At 53.0% G+C, this 15,691-nt stretch overlaps 1 protein-coding gene across 2 annotated transcripts in view; it reads left to right on the plus strand.

Moving 5' to 3' along the window:
* Nucleotides 1-15,691, plus strand: part of SFXN5 (sideroflexin 5) — a 90,567-nt gene that overhangs the window by 34,567 nt on the left and 40,309 nt on the right. For both annotated transcript variants that reach the window (XM_056855412.1, XM_056855413.1), the window contains 5 exons: nt 981-1,035; nt 2,514-2,539; nt 7,760-7,813; nt 10,618-10,674; nt 11,426-11,491. In XM_056855412.1, coding sequence (XP_056711390.1) covers nt 981-1,035; nt 2,514-2,539; nt 7,760-7,813; nt 10,618-10,674; nt 11,426-11,491 — 258 coding nt within the window. The remainder of the gene's footprint in view (nt 1-980; nt 1,036-2,513; nt 2,540-7,759; nt 7,814-10,617; nt 10,675-11,425; nt 11,492-15,691) is intronic.

The raw sequence follows: 15,691 nt of genomic DNA on the forward strand, positions 1-15,691 counted from the left end.
GAACACAGTACGTGATCTGGACTCTATGCTTCTGTTGATACAGCCCAAAATCGCATTTGCCTTTTTAGCTACCACATCACACTGCTGACTCATATTCAATGTTTGGTCTACTAAGAACCCTAGATCCTTTTTTGCATACACTGCTGCCAAGACGGAAGAGCCCCGTGGCGCAGAGTGGTAAGCTGCAGTACTGCAGTCCAAGCTCAGCTCACAACCTGAGTTCGATCCTGACAGAAGTTGGTTTCAGGTAGCCGGCTCAAGGTTGACTCAGCATTCTATCCTTCCGAGGTCGGTCAAATGAGTACCCAGCTTGCTGGGGGTAAAGGGAAGATGACTGGGGAAGGCACTGGCAAACCACCCCGTAAACAAAGTCTGCCTAGTAAACGTCGATGTGACGTCACCCCATGGGTCAGGAATGATCTGGTGCTTGTACAGGGGACCTTTACTGCCAAGACAAGTCTCCTCCATCCTATAATTATGCATTTGATTTTTCCTACCCAAATGCAGAACATTTATCTCTGTTGAAATGCATTTTATTAGTTTTAGCCCAGTCTTCCAGCCTGTCAGGATTATCCTGTATCCTGGCTCTGTCTTCTACTGTATTTGCTACCCCTCCCAATTTAGTATCATCTGCAAATTTAATAAGCATCCCCTCTATTCCTTCTTCCAAATCATTTATAAAGAAGTTGCAGGTGCAGCTTTTTTTTTGCTAGCTCAGTGGAAGGTGAAGAAGCAGCTCTTGGTTTCCTTTTGCACTGTCCAGACTGAGGGCCACGTCTCATGTTCTGGGGAGAAAGGCAGGGCACGAATGAAATCAATAAATAACTCCCAAGTTAGACCTGGCAGGGATGGAGAGCCAGGGAGTCAGTCAAGACTTGGCCCTGCCTGTGCTTCTGCTCCTGACTGGCTATGGGGCATGCCTGGAGGGTGCGGCTCTGTGGCCTGTGGCTCACTGTGTCTGTGTCCTGCTCCCTCTGCAGGCCATCATCCACCCGGACACCAACAAGAAGATCTTCATGCCTTTCCGGATGTCAGGTAAGACTCAGGGCTCTCTGTTCACTGCGCTGAACCCGGCCTGGCCTTCTGCCGTGCTGCTTCCTTCCTCTTCACCTTCTCCTGGGTGCCACAGGGTGTGCGTGTGTGTCTGTCCCAGGCCGTTGCAGCTTTACCTCTGGGGCTGGAACTAGCTCTGGAAAGCAGACTGAGCTTTTGAATTGGGGGAAGGTGTGTGGAACATAAGCACGCTCACTTTAGTTTGAAAGGCCTGAAACTTGGGAGTGGAGCCTCAGGGCTGCATCTGCAGGAGTCCTCTGTTCTCAGAATGAAACGGTGCAAAAGAAGGCCCTTTATGGGGCTGATGCTGCTTCCTGCAGAGGAGGCCCCGATCTTTTCTTTTTTCACAGTAGCCGCAACACTTGGAGGTTCATTCTTATCAGTCCGTGCACAACATATTGTTTGCATCTGTAGCTTTGGTAATTCATGTGGCACACAAAAAGCATTATCATGACCCAAGGGGCTGGCATGTCACCGGTGGGGAGGGAACTACTTGGGGTGGGGGCTCACATGAACTCATGAAGCTGCCTAATGCGGAATCAGACCCTTGGTCCATCAGATTCAGTAGCAGCTCTCTGGGGTCTCAGTCAGAGGTCTTTCACATCACCTACTGTCTGTTCCTTTTAACTGGAGATGCTGCCAGGGATTGAACCCGGGACCTTCTGCATGCCAAGCAGGTGCTCTGTCACTGAGCCACGGCCCCTCCCCAAGAGGCTCATTCCTCTTAGCACATCTGGCATCAGCCGTGGTTGTGACCACTGGCAGCATATTGGTGGGGCTAATTGTTCTGCCAAGTGGCTTGGGGAATAATTGTTGTACTGAAAAGCCCCCCTAGGATTGCATAGGCGTTAGTGTCTTTGCTGGGGGCACATAAGCGGGGGTGGGAGGGGTAGGACATGCCCAATGAGCAGGAGTGGCAAAGCCAGTTGTGGGAAACGGGGAGGGGGCTGCTAGTTCCTTCCACCTGCTGCTGCACAAAAGAACATAAAACGTTTTGGAGGTGGCAGCTTCAGGAAGCCCCCCACGCTTCTATCGTTTTGCCAGATGTGCCAGATAGGATTGTTCAGGAGGGCATTCTTGTAGATGAGTAGAACTGTGAGCTGTGGAATGATCGGTCATCTTGGGGAGTGACCCCTCTTTGGGATCATGTGTTTTTCCTCCCAGTTCTTCAATCCCAGCCCCACTGCATTGTGTTGCTTAACTACAAATCTTTGCTGTTAGACTCAAATGTTGTTATCATATTTTGTAATCTCCTTGCTGATGGGCAGAAAAGCTTTGTCTGCTAGGAATCTTTGCTACTGGATTCAAATGTTATCATTCAAATGCTAACATGGTTAGTAATCAGCTTACTGATTGACTGAACACGTCTATCATACTTCTAACGTGCCTTGAGTCCCCGGGAGAAAGGCAGGCTATAGAGGAAAATAAATAAATAAAGTTTTTCTTCTTTTTCCCCATAGGTTACATTCCTTTTGGAACACCCATTGTAAGTATTTGAGCAACTCTTCACAGTCTTACTTCAGTGTAACAATAAAGTGCATTTTTGGTTGCTTGCTAAGCAGTCTCCCAGTCCCACACTACTTCACATAATTCAGGACTTCCCTGAGTTCAAAGGTGCCTTTGTGGATTTTAAGAGCCTTCCGTTCTTTTTGGCTGTTCACATGAAGCTGATTCTGAGAGCCAGCATGGCGTAGTGGTTAAGAACAGCAGGATCTAATCTGGAGAACCAGGTTCTATTCCCCACTACTCCACATGAGCGGCGGACTCTAATCTGGCGAACCAGGTTGGTTGCCCCACTCCAACACATGAAGCCTGTTGGGTGACCTTGGGCTAGTCACAATTCTCTCTGAACTCTCTCATCCCCACCTACCTCACAAGGTGTCTGTTGTGGGGAGTGAAAGGGAAAGAGATTGTAAGGTGGTTTGATTCTCCTTAAAAGGGAGAGAAAGTAGGCATATAAAAAGCAACTCTTCTCCTCCTCCTCCGCTGGGGATGAGGGGGGAATCATAGAGTTGGAAGGGGCCATGGCCATCTAGTCCAACCCCCCCACTCAATGCAAGATCAGTCTAGACTAGAGCATCCCTGACAAGTGTTTGTCCAGCCTCTGCTTAAAGACTGCCAGTGAGGGGGAGCTCACCACCACTCCGCCTGCAGTTTAGCGTAACTATGACATCTTGCGATTTGGATGTTATGCCTCTGTTGATGCACCCCAACATCACATGAGCTTTTTTTGTCGCTGCATCACACTAGCTACTCATATTTAACTTGCGGTCCACCCATACCCCAAGATCTAGAGATTTAGAGATCCTGATGTATTCAGTGCAGTTTTGCTTTGCAATAATTGCCACAGTGTCCCTGTGACTCGAGTCTCTTCCATCTGCCACCCTCTGTGTACCTTTTCAGAACACTAAGAAATGGTCCCAAGGGAAGCATTTAACTGGGATGATAGAAGTGATGTTAACAGAGTTTAGGGTAGAAGAGCACAGGGCCAGAGTTTGGGGTTCAAAACAGAAGAGGGCACCATATTGAGCACATGGAGCTGCCTAACACTGAAATCAAACATTGGAACCTCAGGGTCAGAATGGTCTGCTCAGATTGGCAGCAACTCTCCAAGTCTGTAGGATCACCTGATCCTTTGAACCAGAAACGGTGCTGGGACCTCCTGCATGCCAAAGAGACGCATGCATTCTGAAATGCATTTATTTATGTTTATATCCCGTGCTTCTCCCCACCGGGGACTCAGCACAGCTGAGAGTGCCACTCTTCCCTTCTCGTTTGCTCACAACTGTCCTGTGAGGGAGGTTAGGCTGAGAATCATAGAATCATAGAGTTGGAAGGGACCACCAGGGTCCTCTAGTCCCACCCCCTGCACAATGCAGGAAATTCATAACTACCTCCACCCCACACACCCCCAGTGACCCATGCTTCATATCCAGAAGATGGCCAAGGTGCCCTCCCTCTCATGAGCTGCCTAAGGAAATGTGACTGGCCCAAGATCACCCAGTGAACTTCCATGGTGGAAGTGGAGATTTGAACTTGGGTCTCCCAGGATCCTAGTCCTGCACGCTATCCACTGTGTCACACTGTCTCTGAAGATCTTCAGCTCTGTCTTCAGTTTTAGGGACAGGACAGGCAGAGTTTGGCCCAGCACTTTTGGGACTTATGAGTACCTTCCCCTCCGTGCCTTTGCTCTAGATGTTTGAGAATTTACTGAGCTCTTGACTGAAGCAGTGGACATCTTTGAATCAACAGGGCTCCCATGTCAGGGCTGTGGGAGGGGTTGCCCTTGTGTGGGCCCAGATCATTCTTCCGGAGCTCACGCGGAGGACCTTTCCAGTCGATTGCACCTTCATGGGTCACATTTTGGCCTTCTGCTCTGCCCTTTGTAACGACCCCCCAAATCTTAACCCCTGGCAGGCTGCTCCTGGAGAGTAATCGAATCTCGGGTGCTCTTTCTCTCTGCCCCCACCCTCAAATCCTGCTCGCGCTTGGATCCAGACGAGGCCACATTGCTGGAGACATATGGCCCTTCCCAGAATGATTCCTGGAGGCTGGTGGTGGCAGGGTTCCCAGTATAAAGAGGGGAAAGGTGTCCTTATTTATGTTTAACATTTGGGTGGTAATCTGTAATTAACTGTGGAAAAAGTTAAACACAAATTGGAGTTAGCGATCAGGTTGACACCAAAATCGGCCTGGATCCAGATCTGTCAGATGAGCTGAGAGCTGTCAGCAGAACCCGGTTTTGCGAGCTGTAAATGATAAACTGGAGGCTCTTGTCAAGAAGAAGGGAAAAAAATGATTTTCAAATGTTACATTTTAATTTTAACATTTATGCCAATTGATCTGTGAAATGGAGTGACATAATTGGCAGGCTGCTCTCTCCGGCTGAGTCTGGAACGGAGCGTACTGCGGGGTGGGGGTGGGGGTGGCCTGGGAACTCCCTCCCATCTCTTGGTCTCTCTTTCGGCCCTCGCTGCCTGCCCTGCAGTGAAGGGAGGCCGGTCCAAGCTGCCTTCCCCAGAGAAGAGGGCTTAAGGCTCCCATCTGCCTGGCTTGACGGGGCTCAGTGCCCACTGCGGCAATCAGGAGCAGGGGTCCCCAATGTGGCGCCCGTGGGCACCTTTCCGGGCGCTCACCAAGTCTTTTTAGAAGGTGGATGGGGCTCTTGCTCAGCAGGGTTTCTGCTTGGCCATTAGAGATCTGAGTGGCTGGCGCAGATGGAAATAACTTTGCTTCAGCAGCAGCTGCTGCCACAGTTTTTTAAAATTCTCCCTCACTCCTTTTGCCCTGTGTATTTTTAAAGCTACCCCTCTTCTCCCCCACCCCCGCACTTTGGCTACCTGTGTGTGGCTGGCTCCGCCTCCTGCGGCAGCCATTTTGCCATTGCGCCCACCACCTCTGAGTTCCAGAGGTGCCCACAGGCCAGGAAAGGCTGGAGACCCCGGCTGGGAGGGCAGGCAGAGCAGGAACGCTGCTTGGGGGCTGTCTGGGCGGAGAGGGGAGGGCCTGGCCCGGCCTGGCCCAGCGTCCACTCAGGTTGGAATGGAGGTGGGCAGCTTTGAGAGGAGGGGTGTTGTGTGGAAGGCCAACCTGCTTTGCAGGCCTTCGAGGGGGCTGGAGTCCTCGGTGCTGGGGTGGGAAGATCTGGGCCTTGGTGGTGCCAGACAGGCCCTTGGCATCCAAGCAGGGGCTCCTAACTCTTGCGTTGTGCAGCCATTTCTGGAGGTTTGGATCCCCCCCCCCAGTTTGTTTTCTTCTTTAGATTTTTTCCCCCTGCTGCCAGTAATTAGTTGTATGTTCTTTGGCAGACTCCTGCCCATATGGAGAGCTTGCATTAAATGTGCCTCTTGCAGGCACGTAGCTCCTTCCCCCCACCATCTCATGACGGAGAGGCAGCTGCCTCCGCTCCATCCACAGCCTGTCCCTGTTCCCCAGCATCCTCTGTTGTCCCGTGAGGACCTTAACCCATCAAGGGGCTCGAGTGGGAAGGAACAGCTGAGTTGTCGCCCAGGTGCCGTGTGTGTGTGTGTGTGTGTGTGTGTGTGTGTGTGTGTGTGTGTGTGTTTGCCACCTCCCCTCCCCACTGATGAGGCTGTGGCTCCCCTCTGCTCTGGGGCTCAAGAAGGGCAGCGGCAGGGGTGAGGTGGGGGTGGGGAGCCTCAGCTCTCCAGACCCTGCCAGTTGTTAGCAGAAGGAAGTTTCCTGTCCCCTCCTCTTGGGCACAAGGGAGGATAGTGGGGGGATTGCCTGGAACACTTGTGGGGAAGAAGAGGGGCTAAACCCAAGGAGCCCTATCTGCCAGGCCCTCTTCCCTCCAACTTAGAGGTAGGGTGGGGTGCATGGATCATGCTCAGGTGGAAACCGGCATGGTCAACCAGTGGGGAAAAGCAGGGACAGTCGGCAGCAGAGGGAAGAAGCAGAAGCGTTTGGGGCCACTCAGTGCCACGTGGCCTGCCTTTGCCTGCTCCTTTGGGTAGGGCATGAGCCTGGCTGCCGGGCCCTAGACCCTGCTGCCCACATGAGCCCTGGCCATGGAGTGTCCTCCTTTGGGTAGGAGGGGAGAGAGAGGCGATGGCCAGCCAGGGGGTAGGTCGTCTTGGAGGTGTCATCCTGAGAGAACAACCATTCCCACTGACACCAGGAGGTCCTTCCTCACAGACTGGCTGGGGAGCTTCAGTGGCCACAGGCGGGCGTTGCTCTGCATAGTTGTTGTTGGAGGGAAGAGCCGGCTGTTGGTGGTTTGCTCCACTGCCCCAAGAGCAACCTGAGAAGCGTGCCTCCCTCCCTCCAGTAGCTTGCGACTGTGTTTCAGGTCCACCTCTTGAGCATATCAGCAAGTGGGAAACTGCTGAAGCAGATTGCTCGCGGAAAGTGCCGTCAAGTCACAGCTGACTTAAGGCGAACGCATAGGGTTTTCAAGTCAAGGGACGTTCAGGGGTGGTTTGCCATTGCCTGCCTCTGCATAGCAACCCTGGACTTCCTTGGTGGCCTCCCATCCAAATACTAACCAGGTCCAACCCTGCTTAGCTTCTGAGATCTGATGAGATCGGGCTAGCCTGGGCAATCCAGGTCACAGCAAATTCTGGGGCTTTTATCTCAGGTGAATGTCAGTCATGTGAAGAGACCCAAAATGGGGCCCTTGTCTTTCCTCTTGGCTCCCATTTGGCTTTCCCGCTTGCTGCTGGCCCTGATCAGCACTGAATACTCCCCATCCGCATGCCGGCGCTGCCCAAGGCATGCCTGCCACAGCAGTCCCCGTTCCTTGTCTCAGAAACGTTGGTCTTTTACTTTTAAAACTGTACTTATGTATTTACTTACTTCCTTACTTTACTCACAGAGACTCAAGGCAGATTACAGTTCAGTCAGACAGCATAAGATGTCCAACAAGCAATGCGACAGGACAAGGATTACAGAATTAGGAAACCAAGCAAACAAAAAACGCCTAAAGCTTGACATACCGTAAGACAGAAAGTGGATTGCAAAGGTAGAACACAAAGCAGTTAAAGTGAGATGATGCATGCAGTGAACCTTGCAACAGAATAAGCTCCTGTTCCCTTGTACAAAGCCCCCTCCTGAGCTGTTCCGTTGCATTACTGTTCTAATCCCTTTAAACTTTTCCATTTTGTATAACAGTGTACAACATTATCAACAGTAGCTCCATCCCAGCTGTTCATTCTTCCCTGAAATCTTTCTCTTCCTCTTCCAGGTTGTGGGTCTTCTCTTGCCAAATCAGACGTTGGCATCCACTGTCTTTTGGCAGGTAAGGATTCTGTGCCCGTTGGTAAAGCCTCACTTCTATTTTTGCTGCACCCAAAATGCCAGCTGATCTTTGACCCTGGTCTTTTTGCCTTGGGGGGCAAGGGATTATTTGCTTTGGCTCTTGACTCTCGCTGAAGGAAGGCCCCTTTTTACATCCACCTAGTGAGGAATTGTTTGGATAAGTTAGCTCTTCCAATCAAGATCATTTCAGATGGTAGCCGTGTTGTTCTGCAGTAAATCAAAGTCAAGTTTATTGTATAAGGCCATAGGCCATTACAATCTAAAACAATATAGCAACAGATCTAAACCAATTTAACAGCAAATTAACATATACAAAATCATTAAAAGGAATACAAAAGTTAAAAAATTGAAGTACACCCATGTGGCTCTATCTAGTTTCTCCACCTTTTGTGGTTTTGTGAATTCCCTGCACAATGCAGGAAATTCACAACTACCTCCCCCCCACCATACCCCCAGTGACCCCTACTCCATGCCCAGAAGATGGCCAAGATGCCCTCCCTCTCATCATCTGCTTAAGGTTATAGAATCAGCCTTGCTGACAGATGGCCATCTAGCCTCTGCTTAAAAACCTCCAGGGAAGGCGCGCTCACCACCTCCCGAATAAGCCTGTTCCACTGAGGAACCGCTCTCACTGTCAAGAAGTTCAATCTAATTTCCAGGAGCACTGCCCCGGCTGCCACATCGGCTATTGGGCCGGTGCTCCTGAGCCGTTGCCGAGAACAGCCGGTTCCTTTGCAGTGGTGAAAGGAAGCAATGGATTGCTCTCCTGGGGAACGTGTCCACTTTCGCTAGACATTGGCTGGCTTTCTTCAGATCTGGTACACCTCCTAAGCTGGTGAGGCAGAGAGGGCGGGGCCTCAGCCTTCAGGTGGGGGTTGCCTGGATGCAGGGGGGGCTCCCTGTTGGATTGGCACGTCCTGGATTGAGGCTTCCTGGCGTCTTTGAGGGGCTCCGCTGCTGCCCTTGTCTGTAAGGATGCAGAGCAGAAACCTGGTGTCCAGCAAGCATAATGGGGGAGGCTGGCCAGGAGTGTGCCCCCTCTCTGTCCTTCTCTCCTTGGCCTGCATGCACTTCTGCCCCAAGCTGCAGCTGCCTTTTGCAAGAGATGCTTTGGCCTTGTGGGCGTGATTGTTTGGGGGTCTCATTTCTTTGGCCAGGCGCCTGGTCCTGCATCACTCGAGAGCTATTCTTGGGGGGCGGGGCTAAGAGGGGCTGATGGTCGCTAGTGACCACGGGTGGCGCACTGCTGGGAAGAGTTCCCACTGCCCTCAGGTGTACCCCCTATGCGCAATACTTGGGATGGTAAAGGGAAGATCCACGGCTGGTGAGCTCTCCAAAGCCAGAGTGGTTCTGGGCTTGGCCGGATGGCTCCGCCCAGGGTCCACCTTTGGAGCTTGCCAGAGCTCTTCGTGAAGAGGCACAACCTCAGTTAAGGGCCTTTCTTCCTTGCCTGGTTTATCCAGGTCGCAGGCAGGGACGGTTTTCAAGGTTTCTGTATGGGGAAGCTTTCAGAGCAGTTTCTGGTGACAACAAGGCCCTGAGCTGCTTTGCGGCAGGGGAAAGTCCTCCGCTCAGGGTTGCGCCTCCCTTGGAACTGATAATTAAGTGTTGCTGAGGTCTTGACTTGGCTACCAAACGTCAGAGAAGACGCAGCATGCCTGGGGAGGAGGACCGAGACCTGTCCTCAGCTTTGGTCTCTCCTCCTGCCTCCCCCCACATTGTGCCATGCCCTTGCCAAGGTTCATTCTCTCTCGCTCCCCCCCCCCCACGAGTCTTCTCTGTTTCTTTCCCTCTCCTCTCCTCTCCTCTCCTCTCTGCCTCACTTGTCAGGTTCTGCCCGGCAGCTGGAGAGGGGCCAAGCAGCCCCTTGCCAGTGCAGGGCCAGGTTTTAGGGTGCAGGTGTCAGCGCCGAGTCATGTCAGGGCCCAGGCCGAGGTGGGCGCCACCGCAGCAGGCTCAGCAGGACTAGCCAGCCCTTCTTGCTGGGGCTGCAAGGGACCCCCCCACCCCCGGATGCTGAGAGTGTAGGCCCACCTCTGCTCCCTTCCCCCCCCCCCAAATCTTTGCCTTTTCCACAAGGTCACTAAGGAAGGAAACTGGAGCCAGAGGAGGACGAGGCTATTGGCCATCGTGCTTGTGTAGAAAAGCTCAGCTAAGAGGTGGGCTCCCAGTGAAGTTCAGTCGGGCAGAAGCTGTGCCCCCTGGGAAGGCAAAACCTCAGAGCCTGATGCCAGCGGGCCTTCTGCAGAACTGAAAGGCATGGACGAGAGCCGCCTTTCGTCCGTGGGCCTTCGCCCCGCCTGTCTGGCAGTGCAGCTCCGTGGAGGCGGTGTCTGTTCTGAGCGTCCAAGGCGGCATCCCTCAGGAAAGGGTGTTGGGTGGTCCCGTGTTGGCCAAACTCCAGCCCCAGGTGTGCAGCTGCAGCAATTATTTATTTATTTGTTTAAAACATTTATTTGCCCCCTTTCTTCTTTACAGAGCTCAAGGGGGTTCGCAACTTAGATAAAATACAGGGGGAGAGCTGGCAAGCGTGCCAGAGCGAGGAGCGGCTTGAGAGCAGGATGCACTTGCCTGCCCTCTGTGCCCTTCTCTCCCTGATTTTAAAAAAGGGGTTGTCTGGCTTAGGTCACAAAGCTTCCCCTTCCCTGCGGGAGACAGAACGGGAAGTGCCACTTCCCAGAGTGTTCGCAGCGCTTGTCCAGCCGCGGCCTCCTCTCCCCCATCCCTCTCGTTCAGCCTGCTGATGCTCCCTCTTCTCTCCCCCCCCTTTTGTCTTGTCTGTAGTGGTTGAATCAGAGCCACAATGCCTGTGTCAACTATGCAAACCGAAATGCAACAAAGGTGAGTCTGAACCAGGTCTCTGCCTCTCCCGGGCAGGCGGAGCAGCCAGTCTGTGCCTCAATCGCTACCTCCACCTGGGAGCCTGAGGGTTATGGCGGCAGTGCTGGGGCTTTGATGGGGATGCCCAGAATGTGGCTTAGTTGGCCCAGACACAGCAGACGGGGGGCGGGGGGAGGTCCCGGGGATGCCTTGGCTGTGGGTCTGTGCCACTCGTGCCATTGCCAAGACCCAGGGGCAGCTGCCATGCCAGCAACACCCCGGCACTTCCACCCCGCCTCTGGTGCAGTACTATTCTCCCCACCCCCGCAGGCATGGAGGCATTCTGTGCCTGCGACTCAGCCCCCTGTCTCTGTAGAGCACCTGCTTGGCCTGCAGGCGGAGGGTCCTGGGCCCGGTGCTCTGCCTCTCCAGTTCCAGGCCCTCTGTTGAAAGAGTGGGGAAGGATCCCTGACAGGGGCACAGAGAGTGGATACCAGTTGAAGTAGCCTACTCTGGGCTCATTAGGTCAGTGCTCCAGCTTTGTTGACGGCCATGTTGAATACGCAGCACGTGCTAGAGTTGCCATGCTGAGGGGTCTGGCGTCAGCTTGTGGTGGGATCTTGGGATTTTTGATAGCATTTGGTGGGGGTGTGTGTTAAAGATTCTGCTGCCTGGAAGCCGATCCAAGCTGCGGTTTTGTTTTGCTCCTAATAACTTTAATTTGGAGCTGAATTGATCAGTTTGGATTAACATTTTCCTTTCCTTCCTGAAGCCTTCCCCGACATCCAAGTTCATCGAGGGCTACTTGGGAGCCGTCATCAGTGCTGTCTCCATCGCAGTGGGTAACACTTGGTATTCTCTTCTCCTGTTTCTATAAGTCTGTGCTCCGCCTTCTCCTTGCTGCCCGGGCCTTCTTGCTCCCTGGCAAGCCAGCTGTGCTCTTGCCCTCTTCGGGAGCTCCGTTTGCACTCAGACAGTATTGCCAAAGCTGCTACCTTTGCTGGGTCAGAAAGGTCCTTTGCCATCAATATGTAACTACACTGAACTGCTGATCCCAATGCGTGTGGATCTTGTGCTGGAGAGAGGACAGTGGTTGAGCTTCCCAAGAAGGTACCTATTCCATGTCTCCTGGTACCAAAAATTGAGAAGAAATCGCCTCTTTCTTTGTTCAGCAGATTTGGAGGCCTTGGGCCTCATTATATGCTCTTCTGTCAATTAGCAGCCCCTCACCTCCCAGGGTGAGCCTATTAGGACTAGATGACCTGAAAACATGGGCTCTTCCCCACCCTGCAGTGGTCTGCTGAGATCTCGCCTTAATTAAAACCAGTGCCCCTTCTGTGATCGCAGCCTGGTGTCGGATGAGGGCAGAGCAACGAGGGCTCTGAGGTCGGGGTTGATCGTTAGCTGAAATGGTCCCCAAAACATAACTGCTGCAAGGAACTTGAAGCGTCAAGGGTGACTGGCTGGGAAGCAGCCAGTTTCCTTGGCCCCTGAGATCCTACCAAACTGCAGTGTCTTTCCTCTGTTTCTGAAAGCAGCACAGTTTGGCAAAGAGATGACTAAGGGGGGACATGGTAGAAGTTTATAAGATGTACAGGTGGAAAGATTTGACAGAGAACTTTTTCTCCCTCCTAAAATACTAGAACTCAAGGCCATCCAATGAAGCTGATGGGCAGTGGATTCAGGATGGGCAAAGGGAAATACTTCCTTACGCAGCGAGTGATTAAGATGTGGAATTCACTGCCAGAGGATGTGGTGATGACCACAGGCATAGACAGCTTTAAAAGGAGATTAGACAGCTTCGTGGAGGAAAGATCTATCAATAGCCATAGTGACCCAAGGGAACCTCCACATTCAGAGGCAGTCAGCCTGTGAATACCACCAGTGCCGGGAGGCCACTTCAGAGAAGGCCTCGGTCTCTATGCCATTCAGAGGGAGTGGTTGGCCATCCGCCGTGTGAGACAGGATGGGGGCCTAGAGGGCCCCTCCCTGGCCTGACCCAGCGGGGCTCTCCTGGTGTTCTTGTGACCATTCCTGCCCCAGCCCATTCGGGGGAAGGGATGTCCCACAGCCACACACGTTCCATGGCCTGCCCTTGGCACCTCTTCACTGTTGTATATCTAATAGCCGAGAAGGGCACACTGGGCTAAGATTAATATTTCTGCAAAACCGGGGGGGATGACGACTTTGGGTTTCTAATAGCAATGCAAAATGGACGACTTTGGGTTTCTAATAGCAATGCAAAATGGCACGTGACACTGGAAGGAGGTGAGCAGGGTGACAGCAGGAAAAGTGGGGGAAGGCAGGGGGTGGAAAGAAGGCCTGTGGGGGCAGTGAGGGAGCCAAGAAGAGTGGGTGGGGCAAGTGGCCACTGGAAGGATGCAATGGGTGGGAGGGCTGGCCGAGCCTGGCTAGCCCCTGGGCCAAGCCCCCCCCCCCAGGCAGAGGGGGCAGCCAGAAGCCTTTGCTGTCATTGGAGGGTCAGGACAGGGGAGGCCAGTCCACTCCAGGCCCTGCCATCTGTCCTTGGATGTGCTGGAGTGTCAGGGGGAATCGGGCCATCACCTGGGGCCCCTGTTGCGGGGGAAAGGCTGAGCCCCTCTGGCATCACTTAGGAGGACAGTTGCTTCATCCCATAGAAGTGGATGGCAGCTGCTCCGTGCTGTGACTGGAGAGCAGGGCTGCTCCCCGAGGCACCGAGCGTTGCCTCCAGGTGGCCTGAGCTCCACCATGTCCGAATTCTGTCCGCTGTACTACCCTGACTTGCCTCACTGGATTCAGTAGAGACTGGTTGATATTACGCTTTGTTCCCAGTTCCTAGAGCTTAGTAAAATAAGTATCAGGTACACAAGCATCCTACAACAACCGCACATTATTCTACCAAAACCGGCTTACAATCACCTTCCCTTCCCCTCCCCACAACAAACACCCTGTGAGGTAGGTGGGGCTGAGAGAGTGTGACTAGCCCACTGTCGTTTTTCAGAGCAGGCACACACTGGGACTGCGCATGTGCAGACCAGCCGTCCGAAATACGTTCAGTTTATGAGTTTGGCCTAGAGATGGGGTGGGGGTGGCGGCTTCCCCTCCAGAGCACTGTGGCAGCTGCTTTCCCACTCAGACGGCCACATGCTCCCCGAGGAGGCACTCTCATCCCCTCAGTTAGTTCTTAGCCGTTGCTCTGTGAAGATCGTTCTTGGCTTTCTGTGAGTTTTTTCAGCTCGTCGACTTTGGATTTCTTCTTGTTTGGAAGTGCAGCTTGCCTTCTGTGAGGTCTAAGAAGGCATCATTTTAAAAACCTTCCTCTTGCAGGCAGGATGGTGCTGCTGCACTCGTCTTGTTTGTGGCTTCCTAGAGGCACCTTGTTAGCCAAATTGCTCTTTAACTTGGGGAATTAGCAAGCAAGATGGCTATTTTTATTTCTATAGCGGTATCACAACCTTTGTATACCAGAGACGGTATCTGTGACCTTTAAATCAAGACAGAAGCAATGGATTCCAGATTTTTAAAAAATGTTTATGTAGTTCTCAATCGAATCAATGTTGCATACAAACATACAAAGAGTTCTAGGAAGTAAAGAGAAGAGTACAAGCACAGATAGGATTCGTTGAGGGGTGATATCTACCTTCCAGATATGGTGTTGTCCAAACTCACGTAGACTAAGACAGGTTGAAAGTTAAAGCCGAGGTGGGGGCAGGGGTTCCCGTAGACTTGACCAGCAAGGCGGGAGGGAGCGTGGTCGGGCTGCGCAAAACCCAAACCGACAGAGTAACGGCAAAGGTGCCAGGAAAGACCTAAGGTGTCATAATGGGCTAGGGGCACCCCAGATATACTATTTTTCTGGGGGCGGGGAGAGGGGGTTTACTCCCTCCTAGGTTCCCAGGTGACAAAAGGTGACAAAGGAACTAATCTGTGGCTACCAGGGTGGGGTAGTGAGAATTTGGAAATCTATTCTGATTCCGATGGCTTTTGCACCCTGGAGGAACCGGGAGATCTCTTGCTGAAGTGATTAATGTTCTGGAACAATGGGTGTGTTCTCTGCAAACGCCTGGGGAACGCTGCTGCATAGCTGGAAGAACGAGTCATTGCTGTTATCAGGATCGCTGTTGACTGCCCATTAGCTGTGGATGTTGCAATGGGGAGGGGGGGTGTTTGGCATTGACTACGTGACTGTCTGCTTTTCATGACATGGCTGCGGCTGGAACAGGGTTTGCATAGGAACATGGCTTCTCTCAGGTTCACTGGAGGCTGCCCTTGCATCTGCTTCCTAGCTGCTATTGCACGCTGCTCGCAGGAGCGGCCGAGTCCGTTACTACGGAGCACGCAGCGACCGTCCCGTAGCGTTTGGGGCGGGCGCGCGGCCAGAACAGTAGTCAAGTGCCTGCATAGTGGGTTGCCAGGTCAAGTCCAGGAGTTTTAGGCAGGCCCGTATGCTATCAACCTGGTTGGCCACTGTGTGAACAGACTGCTAGACTTGATGGACCTTGATCTGATCCAGTAGGGCCTTTCTTATGTTTTTATGCAGGACAAAATGACTGGCACTGATGAGCATGCCTGGGGCTTGATCGGCCTGGGAGAGGGTCACAGCGCAGCAGCCTGTAAACAGTGTGCCAGGGTACCCCTGAGGCCCACGGTGACCGTGCTTCCTACCCCGAAGGAGCCTGAGTCTCCGGCCCCTGCACCGAGGGCAGAGGAGAGAAGGGGCAGCCTGGGCCTCTGTAGGGTCCCCAAATGCCATTGCTGAGACCCGTCCAAGGGGCATCCGGAAGCAGGCAGTGGCTGTTGCCCCTTCTTGAAGCACCTTCCTGGCCCCTGATAAGGGATGCCTGGTATTTTTTGGGTCTTGCTTTCCACGGGCCTCTTCTCCCCCCTCCCTCCCCCGGCACACACACAGTGAAACCATTTTTCACCCTCCTGTCTAGGTGAAGGTTCCCCTGCGGCTTTGCCTAATGCCTGCTCCCTCTCCTTGATAATTGTTTGTGAGCAGCGTGCAGCCACCGCGTTGACAGCCTGTGAATTTGCTGCCCTCATCCATAATCGG

The sequence above is a fragment of the Euleptes europaea genome, chromosome 9, assembly GCF_029931775.1.
Source record: "Euleptes europaea isolate rEulEur1 chromosome 9, rEulEur1.hap1, whole genome shotgun sequence".
Taxonomy (NCBI): domain Eukaryota; kingdom Metazoa; phylum Chordata; class Lepidosauria; order Squamata; family Sphaerodactylidae; genus Euleptes; species Euleptes europaea.